Genomic DNA, 17,484 nt, shown 5'->3' on the forward strand with positions numbered 1-17,484 from the left:
GGTTTTTTTTTTACCTCAGTCTCTCTCTCTCTCTGGGGTTTTTTTTTTACCTCAGTCTCTCTCTCTCTGGGGTTTTTTCTCACCCTCAGGATTCGCTCGACAGCCAGCGAGCGTCCGCGTGCAGCCAAAGCGCGGGCTCTACTGCCCCGCCCCCCCGGAGCAGGCTGCGCGCGCACCCTCCGGGGGACAGGTGATGCGGGTCCTTCCCCTCGCGCGGCGGCTTCAGTCGGTGACGTACTTCCCACCAGCGGAAGTTTGTGTTTTGTCCGCCGCCGTTGCCGTTCTTCAGGCCGGGACCGGGAGAGAGACAGAGCGAGGCCGCACCGGCACCGGGGTAGCCGAACTTGGGGACAGGCGCAGCGGGAGCAGCAGCGCCTCAGGCACCCCGAGAGGCCCGGCCGACACTCCCGCACCGCCCAGAGCGGAGAGTGGGCCCGAGAGAGCGCGGAGACACAGGTACCGAGAGCCCGGGGAACCCCGCACCCCGCGGGTCAGAGTGTACAGGGTCAGAGTGTCCAGGGTCAGTGGTACACACAGGGTCAGAGTGTCCAGGGTCAGTGGTACACACAGGGTCAGAGTGTCCAGGGTCAGTGGTACACACAGGGTCAGAGTGTCCAGGGTCAGTGGTACACACAGGGTCAGAGTGTCCAGGGTCAGTGGTACACACAGGGTCAGAGTGTCCAGGGTCAGTGGTACACACAGGGTCAGAGTGTCCAGGGTCAGTGGTACACACCGGGTCAGAGTGTCCAGGGTCAGTGGTACACACCGGGTCAGAGTGTCCAGGGTCAGTGGTACACACCGGGTCAGAGTGTCCAGGGTCAGTGGTACACACCGGGTCAGAGTGTCCAGGGTCAGTGGTACACACCGGGTCAGAGTGTCCAGGGTCAGTGGTACACACAGGGTCAGAGTGTCCAGGGTCAGTGGTACACACAGGGTCAGAGTGTCCAGGGTCAGAGTGTCCAGGGTCAGTGGTACACACACAGGGTCAGAGTGTACGGGGTTACAGTGTCGCGCGGAGGGGGTTTGCCGTGTCGCGGGGAGGGGGGGATTACAGTGTCACACGGGGGGGGGGGGGGTTTACAGTGTCACACGGGGGGGGATTACAGTGTCACACGGGGGGGGGTTTACAGTGTCACACGGGGGGGTGGTTTACAGTGTCACACGGGGGGGGATTACAGTGTCACACGGGGGGGGTTTACAGTGTCACACGGGGGGGGTTTACAGTGTCACGGGGGGGGGGGATTACAGTGTCACACGGGGGGGGGATTACAGTGTCACACGGGGGGGGGGTTTACAGTGTCGCACGGGGGGGGGGTTTACAGTGTCGCACGGGGGGGGGGGGTTTAACAGTGTCGCACGGGGGGGGGTTTACAGTGCCGCACGGGGGGGTTTACAGTGTCGCACGGGGGGGGGGTTTACAGTGTCACACGGGGGGGGGTTTACAGTGTCACACGGGGGGGGGGGGTTTACAGTGTCACACGGGGGGGGGGGGTTTACAGTGTCACCGGGGGGTGGTTTACAGTGTCACATGGGGTGGGGGTTTATAGTGTCTCCACCGGGGGGGGGGGGGGGTTTACAGTGTCGCACGAGGGGGGGATTACTGTGTCACACGGTCAGTGTTACACGCGCAGGGCCATACTGTACAGTGCCTGCCGAGAGTGTTGGCCTTACAACGGTGAACATTTGTCCCTGAACCAACAACACCAAAAACAACTGATGTGGTAGTTGCTCTCATTGCTGTTTTTATGAGATTGCTGTGTGCTAATTGGTTCCCATGTCCTGTTCACTTCCCACTGGCTTGACGGGCCTGCTGGTCTTTCTTGCTTGTTGATGTCATGTGTTCGTATATTCACATCCCCTGTAGCCGCTCAGCTTCAGTGCCGCTGTTCAGAGAGCTGGGCTTGCTGCAGCGTGTGTGCTGTGTTCGCCTCCGATCAACACTGGACCCAGGGGCTGTTGGTTATTTTCTACGTTACACTACAGTGTCTGCTTTTGATTTTGGAGTTATTGTTTTTGGAGGGATTTCTTTCTTCCCCTTTCCATCGTTACTCAGTTTCTTCCATTTTTCTGCTTCAAGGTTGGTGCGTGTTTGAATTGGCCTCTTCCTCCAGTGGTTATTGTCTAATATATTTCACTGGTCCCACTTTAGAAATAGCCGGCCCCAGAGCCTGAGCCACAGTTACGTTGTTGGCTGAGGTGAGATTTCTCTCTCACCCGGGACCCTACTTCAGATCCTGGTGAACTTGCGTGTTCTAATTTTGCATTGTCCAAAGTAAGTGTCAGTGCATTGAAGAGTAGAGATTCATGAGAATACTCGCTTGATGTTGGCGTGTTCTCTCTTGTACGACTGTTCTCACCCACCATGGGCCCTGCTGTTGAAGCAGCTGCCAGGAGGTGTGTGTGTGAATAGCCGAGTCTGATTCCTGCATCCCAGCTTCTCCTTCCTTCGATACAGAAAGAACAAAGTTGCATTTCTACAGGGCCCTTCACCCCCTCACACGGTGCTTTACAGCCAATGAAGCACTCCTGGAGTGCTGTCACCCTTGTAATGTAGGAAGAATGTTGGTGCAGGCCGATGGGTTCGGATCGGCAGCTGCTGTGGAGTGCGGTGTACTTTTAGTTTTTGTTTTGTGACCGTTCTGATGAGCAGGTTTTGGTCTGAACACAAAGGTTCAGTTTCCCAATAAATACAGTTGCCATTATAATAATCAATACCTTCGTGCCCCAAAGCTCTTTGACCTTAGTCTGATTGCAGCCAATATCTTGTCACATTAAGTAGTTCAAATCCTGTAACACACTCTCTCAGAAAACCATTTATTCCATCTGATTGCCGGGCTAGTGGCAGTGAACCCATCCTTCAGTCACGTGAGGCATGTAGACAGGTGAAAGTATTTCAGCCCTTCGAGTACGACTTGGTTAGATTCTCCGTCTTGTAATTGTTGACATCAGAGAGTCCTGAACAATCAGACTGATTACAGAGAGCAAAGTACGGCTGGAAATCTGAAATAAAACCAGAACGTGCTGGAAACACTCAGCGGGTCAGGGGCCATCTGAGGAGAGGGGAAAGGGGAAGGGTTAATGTTTCAGGTTGCTGACCCCGGGTCTGGCGGCAGCTCACTGACCTGAAACATTCTCCTAACCTGTTTCCTTTCACCAGCTGCTGCCTGAACCAGAGTGTTTCCAGCATTTCCTGTTTCTCATGAAACTGATTACTTCCTCAGAGGAACTGAATGAATCTCTCCGCTACCCTTCTTTGGGGATTAGATCTGCTGCACTGTTTCCTCAGATAAACTCGCCATCTATCAATAAGAGATTGCAGGTTACGATGCTGAATTTCCACCTCATGATCTCGGAAACTGCAGCACTCCGAACCTCACTGCCGATACTGCACTAAAACTTAGAAATTTAGTCACGTTTCCCTGCTGCAACCAAATCTTTATAGGTTGTTAGAGATTCTTTAAATTTACACAATGTTTCCTCTGCCCCCCTCACCAGCATTGACTTGCTGTTGGCAATCGGTGGGAGTCCGGAGGGCACCGGTATCCTCACTCGCGGTGATTCGTCCTGTGAACTGAGATCGTCAGCTTTGGCAGGAAACTGGAGAACGGGGAGGCCACACAGCTGATCCTGATCCACATTCGCGCACTGCCCAGCGGAATTGGTGAATAGCAATAGATGGCTATGATTAGTTCCTCTCCCAGCACAGGAGCGATGTACGTAGCTTCTCAACTCTCAGTCGAACCTGGCCGCTGTCTCAGTTTCACACTGAGAGGCGCATTTGCCAATTCAATCGTTGATGGAGCAGTGATTGTACCGCAGCTCTTGACTTATTATTCCTGATGTTCCACGTACCTCCGTAATATCACCCGTCTCTTCCCCGCCTCATCTCATCTGCTGCTGAAACCCTCATCAATGCCTTCACCTCCAGACTCAACTATTCCAACACACTCCTGGCCAGTCTCCCACCTTGCATCCTCCATAAACATCAGCTCATCCAAAACTCTGCTGCCCCATGTCCTAACTCACACCCAGTCCCGTTCACCCATCACCCCCTGTGCTCACTACCCCGTGTCCTAACTCACACCCAGTCCCGTTCACCCATCACCCCCTGTGCTCACTGCCCCGTGTCCTAACTCACACCCAGTCCCGTTCACCCATCACCCCCTGTGCTCACTACCCCGTGTCCTAACTCACACCCAGTCCCGTTCGCCCATCACCCACTGTGCTCACTGCCCCGTGTCCTAACTCACACCCAGTCCCGTTCGCCCATCACCCACTGTGCTCACTGCCCCGTGTCCTAACTCACACCCAGTCCCGTTCACCCATCACCCCCTGTGCTCACTACCCCGTGTCCTAACTCACACCCAGTCCTGTTCACCCATCGCCCCCTGTGCTCACTGCCCCGTGTCCTAACTCACACCCAGTCCTGTTCACCCATCACCCCCTGTGCTCACTGCCCCGTGTCCTAACTCACACCCAGTCCCGTTCACCCATCACCCCCTGTGCTCACTGCCCCGTGTCCTAACTCACACCCAGCCCCGTTCACCCATCAGCCCCTGTGCTCACTGCCCCGTGTCCTAACTCACACCCAGTCCTGTTCACCCATCGCCCCCTGTGCTCACTGCCCCATGTCCTAACTCACACCCAGTCCCGTTCACCCATCACCCCCTGTGCTCACTGCCCCGTGTCCTAACTCACACCCAGTCCCGTTCACCCATCACCCCCTGTGCTCACTGCCCCGTGTCCTAACTCGCACCCAGTCCCGTTCACCCATCGCCCCCTGTGCTCACTGCCCCGTGTCCTAACTCACACCCAGTCCTGTTCACCCATCGCCCCCTGTGCTCACTGCCCCGTGTCCTAACTCACACCCAGTCCCGTTCACCCATCGCCCCCTGTGCTCACTGCCCCGTGTCCTAACTCACACCCAGTCCCGTTCACCCATCACCCCCTGTGCTCACTGCCCCGTGTCCTAACTCACACCCAGTCCCGTTCACACCATCGCCCCCTGTGCTCACTGCCCCGTGTCCTAACTCACACCCAGTCCCGTTTACCCATCACCCCCTGTGCTCACTGCCCCGTGTCCTAACTCACACCCAGTCCCGTTCACCCATCACCCCCTGTGCTCACTGCCCCGTGTCCTAACTCACACCCAGTCCCGTTCACCCATCACCCCCTGTGCTCACTGCCCCGTGTCCTAACTCACACCCAGTCCCGTTCACCCATCACCCCCTGTGCCCGCTGCCCCGTGTCCTAACTCACACCCAGTCCCGTTCACCCCTCACTCCCTGTGCTCACTGCCCCGTGTCCTAACTCTCACCGCCTCCCGTTCACCCATCACCCCCTGTGCTCACTGCCCCGTGTCCTAACTCTCACCCAGTCCCGTACACCCAGTCCAGTTCACCCATCGCCCCCTGTGCTCACTGCCCCGTGTCCTAACTCACACCGAGTCCCGTTCACCCATCACCCCCTGTGCTCACTGCCCCGTGTCCTAACTCACACCCAGTCCCGTTCACCCATCACCCCCTGTGCTCACTGCCCCGTGTCCTAACTCACACCCAGTCCCGTTCACCCATCACCCCCTGTGCCCGCTGCCCCGTGTCCTAACTCACACCCAGTCCCGTTCACCCCTCACTCCCTGTGCTCACTGCCCCGTGTCCTAACTCTCACCGCCTCCCGTTCACCCATCACCCCCTGTGCTCACTGCCCCGTGTCCTAACTCTCACCCAGTCCCGTACACCCAGTCCAGTTCACCCATCGCCCCCTGTGCTCACTGCCCCGTGTCCTAACTCACACCGAGTCCCGTTCACCCATCACCCCCTGTGCTCACTGCCCCGTGTCCTAACTCACACCGAGTCCCGTTCACCCATCACCCCCTGTGCTCACTGCCCCGTGTCCTAACTCACACCCAGTCCCGTTCACCCATCACCCCCTGTGCTCACTGCCCCGTGTCCTAACTCGCACCCAGTCCCGTTCACCCATCACCCCCTGTGCTCACTGCACCGTGTCCTAACTCACACCCAGTCCCGTTCACCCATCACCCCCTGTGCTCACTGCCCCGTGTCCTAACTCACACCCAGTCCCGTTCACACATCACCCCCTGTGCTCACTGCCCCGTGTCCTAACTCACACCCAGTCCTGTTCACCCATCACCCCCTGTGCTCACTGCCCCGTGTCCTAACTCACACCCAGTCCCGTTCACCCATCGCCCCCCGTGCTCACTGCCCCGTGTCCTAACTCACACCCAGTCCCGTTCACCCATCACCCCCTGTGCTCACTGCCCCGTGTCCTAACTCACACCCAGTCCCGTTCACCCATCACCCCGTGCTCACTGCCCCGTGTCCTAACTCACACCCAGTCCCGTTCACCCATCAACCCCTGTGCTCACTGCCCCGTGTCCTAACTCACACCCAGTCCCGTTCACCCATCACCCCCTGTGCTCACTGCCCCGTGTCCTAACTCACACCCGGTCCCGTTCACCCATCACCCCCTGTGCTCACTGCCCCGTGTCCTAACTCACACCCGGTCCTGTTCACCCATCACCCCCTGTGCTCACTGCCCCGTGTCCTAACTCGCATCCAGTCCCGTTCACGCGGCACCCCCTGTGCTCACTGCCCCGTGTCCTAACTCACACCCAGTCCCGTTCACCCATCACCCCCTGTGCTCACTGCCCCGTGTCCTAACTCACACCCAGTCCCGCTCACCCATCACCCCCTGTGCTCACTGCCCCGTGTCCTAACTCGCACCCAGTCCCGTTCACCCATCACCCCCTGTGCTCACTGCCCCGTGTCCTAACTCACACCCAGTCCCGTTCACCCATCACCCCCTGTGCTCACTGCCCCGTGTCCTAACTCTCACCCAGTCCCGTACACCCAGTCCAGTTCACCCATCGCCCCCTGTGCTCACTGCCCCGTGTCCTAACTCACACCGAGTCCCGTTCACCCATCACCCCCTGTGCTCACTGCCCCGTGTCCTAACTCACACCCAGTCCCGTTCACCCATCACCCCCTGTGCTCACTGCCCCGTGTCCTAACTCACACCCAGTCCCGTTCACCCATCGCCCCCTGTGCTCACTGCCCCGTGTCCTAACTCGCACCCAGTCCCGTTCACCCATCACCCCCTGTGCTCACTGCACCGTGTCCTAACTCACACCCAGTCCCGTTCACCCATCACCCCCTGTGCTCACTGCCCCGTGTCCTAACTCACACCCAGTACCGTTCACCCATCACCCCCTGTGCTCACTGCCCCGTGTCCTAACTCACACCCAGTCCCGTTCACACATCACCCCCTGTGCTCACTGCCCCGTGTCCTAACTCGCACCCAGTCCCGTTCACCCATCGCCCCCCGTGCTCACTGCCCCGTGTCCTAACTCACACCCAGTCCCGTTCACCCATCACCCCCTGTGCTCACTGCCCCGTGTCCTAACTCACACCCAGTCCCGTTCACCCATCACCCCGTGCTCACTGCCCCGTGTCCTAACTCACACCCAGTCCCGTTCACCCATCACCCCCTGTGCTCACTGCCCCGTGTCCTAACTCACACCCAGTCCCGTTCACCCATCACCCCCTGTGCTCACTGCCCCGTGTCCTAACTCACACCCAGTCCCGTTCACCCATCACCCCCTGTGCTCACTGCCCCGTGTCCTAACTCACACCCAGTCCCGTTCACCCATCGCCCCCTGTGCTCACTGCCCCGTGTCCTAACTCGCACCCAGTCCCGTTCACCCATCACCCCCTGTGCTCACTGCACCGTGTCCTAACTCACACCCAGTCCCGTTCACCCATCACCCCCTGTGCTCACTGCCCCGTGTCCTAACTCACACCCAGTCCCGTTCACCCATCACCCCCTGTGCTCACTGCCCCGTGTCCTAACTCACACCCAGTCCCGTTCACACATCACCCCCTGTGCTCACTGCCCCGTGTCCTAACTCACACCCAGTCCCGTTCACCCATCGCCCCCCGTGCTCACTGCCCCGTGTCCTAACTCACACCCAGTCCCGTTCACCCATCACCCCCTGTGCTCACTGCCCCGTGTCCTAACTCACACCCAGTCCCGTTCACCCATCACCCCGTGCTCACTGCCCCGTGTCCTAACTCACACCCAGTCCCGTTCACCCATCACCCCCTGTGCTCACTGCCCCGTGTCCTAACTCACACCCAGTCCCGTTCACCCATCACCCCCTGTGCTCACTGCCCCGTGTCCTAACTCACACCCAGTCCCGTTCACCCATCACCCCCTGTGCTCACTGCCCCGTGTCCTAACTCGCACCCAGTCCCGTTCACCCATCACCCCCTGTGCTCACTGCCCCGTGTCCTAACTCACACCCAGTCCCGTTCACCCATCACCCCCTGTGCTCACTGCCCCGTGTCCTAACTCACACCCAGTCCCGTTCACCCATCACCCCCTGTGCTCACTGCCCCGTGTCCTAACTCACACCCAGTCCCGTTCACCCATCGCCCCCTGTGCTCACTGCCCTGTCCTCTGGCAATGCCTCAATTTTCATCCTTGTTTTCAAATCCCTCCATGACCTCACCCCTCCCTATCTCTGTAATCTCCTCGAACCCTACAACTGCTCCCCCGCCCCCCCCCCCCCCCCCCCAAGATCTCTGCACTCCTCCAATTCTGGCCTCTTGCACATCCCCGATTTTAATCGCTCCACCATTGGCGGCCGTGTATTCAGCTGCCTGGGCCCTGAGCTCTGGAATTCCCTCCCTAAACCTCTCCACCTCTCTTTCCTCCTTTTAAACGCTTCTTAAAACCGCCCTCTTTGACCTGCCTTAATATCTCCTTATGTGGCACGGTGTCACATTTTGTTTGATAATCGCTGCTGTGAAGCAGCTTGGGGATGTTTTGCCACGTCAGTCGCTATACAAGTGCCAGTTATTTGTTGACGCCGTTGCTGAATGAAAATCACGCCATCCACTCCATGTAATGTGTCCCTAACTAGCTGTAGTAGTTTTACGTCACATTAACTGACAGCATTGTGCAGTGCGTTCTAGAACCAAGTCACACTGTTCCAATGCATTATTCAGGAATCGCAGCGATGTCAGTGTTATAACTTCAAACAATAACCGAGCGGTGTTGAAATGTCAGTCCAGCTGCAGGATACTAGACGGAGCAACACGAAGCGCATTGCCCCTGCAGCGGTATGATACCAGCTCAGTTCACTGGTGTGCAAAGACCGGCTTAAAACAATACTATTAGAAGTATCACACCTGATGGGGTGTGTAACCACTGGATTAGCGAGGAGTAAAGGAGGGAATTCACAAATGTATCCGGGGGCGGAGGGTTTAAATAACAGTGTAAAATTGAAGTCCCGGAGCACTTTTTCAGCCAAAGGGTATTTGAGCTGCGGTATAAGTTACCAGGGAGAATTGTTGGAGCAGAAATATAAGTGGGTTCAGCAGACAACTCGATGCATTCCTGGCGGGCGAAGGGATCAATAGTGAGAAGGTGGTCGGTGGGGTTGATCACACACAATAAAATGGTGCCTTTAGCAGAATGCTCTTCTGCTGTTCAACAGATCGCCATGTAATGTAATCGGCCTCCGTTCATATATTATCTAAGATGTTGAGCTATTTAATTGGCCACAATTTGTGCCTGTAGCTGCCGATGTCTTTCCCCCTGTTTTGATTTCCATGTTGTCCGTTTGGGTCGGGTTAACGCAATGTGGATTCACAGGTGCTCTGCTTAATCAGTAAACACTTCGAATCATTTTTAACTTTAAATCCCTGTTAAATTGGACTGTGATAGCCCTAATCTTTGTTTGCAACGATTGCGGCAAGTTGTATAAATCATTCTCTGCATGGTTCATACAGAGGCGATTAGATGGCGGGGAAAGCGTGTGGATTCGGGAATAAAAACTTATTGGTTTAATCATTATAGTCCTGCATCAGTGTTGAAATGAAATCTCCCAGCACTGTAACTTATCCTTTAGCTTCTAGCATCTATTTCTATAGCAGCCATTTTTTCCTCTTTTTTTTGATTACTGTGCCTTCAGGTTACTCTGAACGTTTGTATTCTGTTTACCTTGAGCTGCAAGTACCCTGTTGTACGCATTCTTTATCTTCTCTGCTTCATTACTCTGATGAAATCAAGACTTGCGATTCTCTCTTTCCTGCTCGGACTCATTGTCCCAGGGCTTCAGGACTGCAGTTCCTTGTGTAGCTCCGTCTCCTCACCAACTCCTACAGCTTAGAAAGAAAAAGCAGGCAGACTTGCATTTATATAGCACCTTTCACGGCCTCTGGGCTGAATTTTCAGGATGTCCCTTTACTAGGAAACGCGGCAGCCAATTTGTGCACAGCAAGCTCCCACAAACAGCAGTGATAATGACCAGATCATCTGTTTTAGATGTCGATTGAGTTACAAGTATTGGCCAGGGACTCCCCTGCTCCTCTTCGCATAGTGCCGTGGGATCTTTCACATCCACCAGTGTACAGGCTTTTAAACCCAAATTTGGCTTTGCCTAACACTGCTTATCTCTGTCTTCTACTTTTTTGGATTCTTGGTGTCTCTACCCCAGAGGGCTGTGGATGCTGAGTCATTGAGTATATTCAAGGCTGAGATCGATAGATTTTTGGCTTCGAGGGGAATCAATGGATATGGGGATAGTGCGGGAAGGTGGAGTGCTGTAGAAGACCAGCCATGATCTTATTGAATGGCGGAGCAGGCTCGACGGGCCGTATGGCTGACTCCTGCTCCTATTCTTATGGTGTCCTGCACTGTGGGTCTTGGCCCTTCACCTAGGATTCTCGGTAACAAGTTCAATTAAAGATTCGGGTGACTAACTATGGGAGCAAAGCTCGAGCAATTTACGAATGCCATCTGACTTGCCGCCTTCCCCTGCCTCCAGTTTATATGCTTTGTAATACTGGGAGCCGCAGTGAAAATCTGTCCTGTTTTGCACAAATTCAAATATTCTTTATGTTGTGAAGATGACTTTTGGGGATGAAGCATCTGGAGCAACATGCGTTCTGCTTTAGATGGTGTACATTGAACCATTTTAAACTGGGCAAAAATCTGCCACTGGGTGCGTCGTTATGTGGGGGAGAAACTGGACTTCAATGTGACCACTTCTCTGGTGTGCAATAGGCGAAGTGGGGTCCAAAATCTGGCTGCGATCTCCTGTGCTCGATTGACCTTGGAAGTGCCTCATTACAAAATAGAATTGGGTGCCCAGTCTGAAACAGGTGTTGTGCAAATTGGGGTCTGACACCGATTGTAGGACCCTGATGTGAGATTGGACAGCAGCTGGGGACAGCTTGTTCCACGCAAGCTCCGATAATTATTCTACATCTTTGGGCTATGATGCTGATGTATCTCAGATTGTCAGTGGTCTGTGTAGGGAAACCTTGTATTCTATGCAAGGCTTTATCCCATGGAAATTTTGGGGAACATAACATAAGAAATAGGAGCAGGAATAGGCCACTTGGCCTCTCGAGCCTGCTCCGCCATTCAATAAGATCATGGCTGATCTCGGACTCACAGCCACTTCCCCGCCCGCTCCCCATAACCCTTCACTCCCTTATCTTGCACAAATCTGTCTATTTCCACCTTAAATGTATTCAATGACCCAGCCTCCACGACTCTGGGGCAGAGAATTCCACAGATTTACGACCCTCTGAGGAAAAAATTCCTCTTCATCTCAATTCTAAAAGGGCGACCTTTTATTCTGAGACTGTGCCCCCAAGTTCTAGATTTCCCCACACGGGGAAACATCCTCTCTGCATCTACCTTGTCGAACCCCCTCAGTATCTTATGTTTCAATAAGATCACCTCTCATTTTTCTAAATTCCAATGAGTAGAGGCCCAACCTTTCCTCATAAGTTAACCCCCTCACCTCTGGAATTAACCTAGTGAATTGGGATATGGGGAGAGGGCAGGGACAGGGTATTGAATTTGGATGATCAGCCATGCCAGCACGGTGGCATAGTGGTTAGCACTGTTGCCTCACAGCGCCAGGGACCCGGGTTCGAATCCGGCCTCGGGTGACTGTCTGTGTGGAGTTTGCACATTCTCCCCGTGTTTGCGTGGGTTTTCTCCGGGTGCTCCGGTTTCCTCCCACAGTCCAAAGATGTGCGGGTTAGGTTGATTGGCTATGATAAAAATTGACCCTTAGTGTTAGGGGGATTAAATACGTGGGGTTACGGGGATAGGGTGGGATATGTGTTGGTGTAGGGGTTACGGGGATCGGGTGGGATATGTGTCGGTGCAGGCTCGATGGGCCGAAATGGCCTCTATCTGTACTGTGAGGATTCTGTGATGATCGCATTGAATGGCGGAGCAGGCTCGAGGGGCCGAATGGCCTACTCCTGCTCCTATCTTCTATGTTTCTATGTCTATGTCTCTGAACTGCCTCCAATGCAAGTATATCCTTCCTTAAATAAGGAGACCAAAACTGTACGCAGTACTCAAGGTGTGGTCTCACCAATACCCTGTACACGTGTAGCAGGATTTCCCTGCTTTTATACTCCAACCCCCTTGAAATAAAGGCCAACATTCCATTTGCCTTTTTGATTACTTGCTGTACCTGCATGCTAACTTTGTGTTCCATGCACAAGGACCCCCAGGTCCCTCTGAACTGTAGCATTTTGTAATCTCTCTCCATTTAAATAATTTGCTTTTTTATTTTTCCTGCCAAAGTGGATAACCTCGCACTTTCCCACATTATATTCCATCTGCCAAATGTTTGCCCACTCACTTAGCCTGTCTATATCCCTTTGCAGGTTCTTTGAGTCCTCTGCACAACTTGCTTTCCCACCTATCTTTGTATCATCCGCCAACTTGGCTATATTATTCTCGGCCCCTTCATCCAAGTCATTAATGTAGATTGTAAATAGTTGAGGCCCCAGCACTGACCCCTGTGGCACCCCACTAGTTACCGTTTGCCAACTGGAAAATGACCCATTTATCCCGACTCTCTGCTTTCTGTTAGTTAACCAATTCTCTATCCATGCTAATATATTACCCCCAATTCCGTGAGCTCTTATCTTATGCAGTAACCTTTTATGTGGCACCTTATCGAATGCCTTCTGGAAATCCAAATACACCACATCCACTGGTTCACCTTTGTCCACCCTGCTTGTTACATCCTCAAAGAACTCCAGCAAATTTGTTAAACATGATTTCCCTTTCCTAAAACCATGCTGACTCTGTTTGACTGCATTATGATTTTCCAAATGCCCTGCTACTGCTTCCTTAGTGAAGGACTCCAGCATTTTCCCAATGACAGATGTTAGGCTAACTGATCTATAGTTTCCTGCTTTCTGTCTCCCTCCTTTCTTAAATAGGGGCGTTACATTTGCGGTTTTCCAATCCGCCGGGATCTCTCCAGAGTCCAGGGAATTTTGGTATATTGCAACCAATGCATCCACTATCTCTGCAGCCACTTATTTTAAGACCCTGGGATGCAGGCCATCTGGTCCAGGGGACTTGTCGTCTTTTAGTCCCATTATTTTACCAAGTACTGTTTCCCTAGGGATAGGTACACGATGATACTTCTGTGAAAGCCATTTCCTGGGTTTTTATGAAGCATTGTGCAGTATATATTTTTCGATGGATCATCGAGTGCAGTATATATTTTTCGATGGATCATCGAGTGCAGTATATATTTTTCGATGGATCATCGAGTGCAGTATATATTTTTCGATGGATCATCGAGTGCAGTATATATTTTTCGATGGATCATCGAGTGCAGTATATATTTTTCGATGGATCATCGAGTGCAGTATAAGATTGTTAAAGACACTCGAGTTTCAGTTGTTGCAGCCTGAGGGAAATGTGTTGTTTGCATTGGATTGGAAACTGGTGACGTCTTTTGTTTTTAAACCTTTTGGGAACTTTCCTGCGAGTGTTTCACTGTCGCCACCCGTATCTGTTGCCCCAGCCAGTGGTGACAAAAGCTGCTTCCTCGTGATCTTGTAACACTCAAGTCTTTTTGTATTATTACGACACGAGTATAAATATGTGTAAACAATGGTGTAGCTGCTGAGTTTGGGATGAGTGATAGAGGTTTGGGACTCTGTGTTTCGCTGAGCTTCTTATCTCCGCTAAGCTGGGAAGAGACTTGCAGGTGAAAGCGGAAGAGGATTTTCTCCCTCTCACCCCCCCCCCCCCCCCCCCCCCCCAAATACCCGGGCACATGCATATCTATGTTTTGGAATGGAATACACCTTAAATGGTCAAGTTTTAAATGGAGTGCAGGAACCTTGGTGTGTCTGTGAAAAGTTGATTTTTTTTTGCCCGAGAAGGTTGAGGGCTTTCCTGGTAGCCTTCAGGATTAAAGGGGTGATGATGAGACAACACTTTCCACTGGCTGGCAAGATGTAATGAGAGGTGCGGAAACTGGAAAATAAAACATTGCATGGAAGGAGTGGGATTAGACTAGGTGACTCTTGGGGGGGATAAATCACCACTGCAGGATTGATGGGCTGAATGGCCTTGCTGTTTTGGAGTGTTCTGTGTCCTGGTGAACAGTCCTTGCAGTGAGTAGGGAGCAGGCAGCCTGTTGTACCAGAATGCTGGTTCCAGCAGAGACGGTGAATGTAATGGCATTTTGCAATCCAGTTCTGCCACATTTAGCAACACAAGTTCCCCTCAAGTTTGGCATCTGTGCGCCCAAAGATGCAAGTGTCCGTCTCTACTTTTAAACTCCACTCAAACCTCTGTAACTGCTATAAAGACGGGCATCATGGCAGCAATGAGAGTGTCGGTGTGTGTGCGCCCTGTTCTTAAACCGTGCTGTGATTATTTCAGCAGCAGGCAAAGCCTGATCTAAATCAATCGCTAGCATGCTTTAATCATTACTGATTAAACTTCACCACTCCTATCGAGATGTGGGAATTCCTTTCACAGAATGTCATGAGGTGGCCGTGGGTAGAGTTTGTATCCAGATGCACCTTTTTGCCCAATCTCGCTCATTCCCTTCACTTGGATCTCTGGTTACATTTACAAACTGAGTGGATTTGTTTGAACTAGTCGTACTTGGCAGGCATATTTGTCGAGGAGTTTGTACTTGAATGGTGAGTTTTAATGTATGCTCAAGTTATGAGTTGTAATTGCCGGGAAATGAAACACTGAATTTTATGTCTGCATGGAACATTCCAGAAGGCAGCAAGATGCCGCTCGACACAACCTCCTAGGAATGCTGCTCACTACCCGTGTGATTGCCATTTATTGCATCAAATCATCGTCGTGCCCTAGAAGCAAGATAGTCAGGTTATCACTTTTCATTTACTTTTGATGGTCCTCAGCAAATCTGTAAAGTAAGTGGGGCATTAATATAAAGACCTTTAGAACGCCTTTCATGACCTCGGGACGTCCCAAAGTGCTTTACAGCCAACAGAGTACTTTGGCAGCGTATTCATCTGTAACAGCAAGCTCCCACAAACAGCAATGTGATAATGATCAGATCGTCTGTTTCAATGATGTTGGCTGAGGGATAAATGTTGGCCCAGGACACCGGGGAAAAACTCCCCAGCTCCTCTTCGAAATAGTGTCATGGGATCTTTTACATCCACCTGAGAGCGCAGACGTTTAACGTCTCACCTGAAAGACGGTGCCTCTGACCCTGCAGCGCTCCCTCAGTACCGCACTGGAGTGTCTAACCCACTACCTTCTGACTCGGTGAGTGCTACCCACCGAGCCACAGCTGGCACCAAATATGCAGGAATACTGACTGCTTTAGCCCATAGCCCGAGAGGCTGCTAGTGCTACAACATGTTGTGGTTTTAGTAAATTTCAGAAAGTCTGCTGCTAACTGTTGAAAAGCAACATTTTCTGTTTTAGCAAGTAGTGAATAAATTGTGTTAACTTTCGTTGCAGTCCGACTTTCCCTGTCCTGGCCAGTCTTTCATTGTCCGAGAGCTCATCTATTCAGAGCCGCCAAAATAGCCGGGCCGGGCAAGAAACGGCGCAAACCTGAACCAGACCCCATCAGTGACGCAAGCAAAGCTCCCGTGTCGGCCAAACGGCTGAAAATGGCCAGCACGGCCGAGAGCGCCAGGAGGAGATTGGGACGCAATCAGGAGGAGGCCACAAACAAGAAGAAACTGAAGGACAAAGTCAACCAAGAGAACAAGGACGGGAAGAGCACTGTGGGTAGTGAGCCAAAGAAAGGTAAGGAGGTTTGAATCAGGCGGAGGTGGTGTGAAGTGGTCCAGTCCGAGTCAGGACAGTTGTTTCTAGCAGCATGCTGTTATTTTAGGGTCAGGATACTGGGAGAATGGTGCTCGAGTGGAGACCTGCTACTTTTTACTGTACCTGCTATGTTGGGGTGTTCAAACTGCAGTCCCAGGCCACAGTCGACTGTTAATCCCTGGAAATCTGTTCCTCGAAGCCCACGTAACGCAACAACTTGTATTTATATTGTCTTTAACGCAGTAAAACGCCCTAAGGCGCTTCGCAGGAGCGTCTAAAACAAAATCTGACACCGAGCCACATGAGCTAATTGGACAGGTGATGAAAGGCTTGGTCAAAGAGGTAGGTTTTAAGGAACATCTTAAAGGAGTAGAGAGAGGCGGAGAGGTTTAGGGAGGGAATCCCAGAGCTTAGGGCCCAGGCAGCTGAAGGCACGGCCGCCAATGGTGGAGCGATGGAAATCGGGGGTGCGCAAGAGGCCAGAATTGGAGGAGCGCAGAGATTGCGGAGTGTTGTAGGGCTGGAGGAGGTTACAGAGATGGGGAGGGGGGCGAGGCCATGGAGGGATTTCAGCACAAGGGTGAGAATTTTAAAATAAAGACCTTGCTTAACCGGGAGCCAATATAGGTCAGCGAGCACGGGATGATGGGCGAGCGGGACTTGGTGCGAGTTAGGACACAGGCAGCAGTCTATTCACCATTCTGTTTTTAGTTTGTTTGTCCTCTTTTTGACTTTAAACTAAATAAACTTACTGTGCATGAGAAAAAGTTGCGATGTGAGAATCTTTGTAGTGATTTCTCCTGTGTATATCCTTGCCTGGAATTTGTTTGTTTTTGGAAGTTTCTGACCCCAAGTCAAAAGGAATTAAGTTGGATTCTCTCTGGATCATGCAGCAGGTCAGGATTCTTTGACCAACTAGAAGCAGCTACTGAGCGGCACACACTTCAAAGTCATTCCGAGTGGGCGAGATCATCAGTGGGAGAAAACTCTTGCCCTGCTTCTGAGAAACAGCAGGGTACGATTTAGTCAATTCTCAATAGTGGAAGGGAATAGCTTTAGAAGTATTGCAGTATAGTGGGGGGGGGGGGGGTCCAGGTACACAGATCATTAAAATGTCCTGAACAGGTACAGAAAATAATCAAAAAGGCTAATGGAATGCTGGCCTTTATATCTCGAGGACTGGAATACAAGGGGGTAGAAGTTATGCTGCAGCTGTACAAAACCCTGGTTAGACCACACCTGGAGCACTGAGCAGTTCTGGGCACCACACCTTAGGAAGGATATATTGGCCTTGGAGGGAGTGCAGCGTAGGTTTATCAGAATGATACCCGGACTTCAAGGGTTAAG

At 52.4% G+C, this 17,484-nt stretch overlaps 1 protein-coding gene across 6 annotated transcripts in view; it reads left to right on the forward strand.

The window, feature by feature from the left end:
• Positions 1 to 201: 201 nt before the first annotated feature.
• Positions 202 to 17,484, forward strand: part of usp19 (ubiquitin specific peptidase 19) — a 182,276-nt gene continuing 164,993 nt past the window's right edge. For 2 of the 6 annotated variants that reach the window (XM_086002169.1, XM_086002172.1), the window contains exons 1-2: positions 202 to 456; positions 15,823 to 16,116. In XM_086002169.1, coding sequence (XP_085858295.1) covers positions 15,978 to 16,116 — 139 coding nt within the window. In that variant the 5' untranslated portion in view covers positions 202 to 456; positions 15,823 to 15,977. Of the gene's footprint in view, positions 457 to 3,553; positions 3,662 to 15,822; positions 16,117 to 17,484 lie in introns of those variants that run through there. The other 4 variants (XM_086002171.1, XM_086002173.1, XM_086002174.1 and 1 more) reach the window with 3 other exon arrangements.

The sequence above is a fragment of the Somniosus microcephalus genome, chromosome 11 (genome assembly GCF_052327205.1).
Source record: "Somniosus microcephalus isolate GS21.2 chromosome 11, FLI_Smic_1.0, whole genome shotgun sequence".
NCBI lineage: Eukaryota > Metazoa > Chordata > Chondrichthyes > Squaliformes > Somniosidae > Somniosus > Somniosus microcephalus.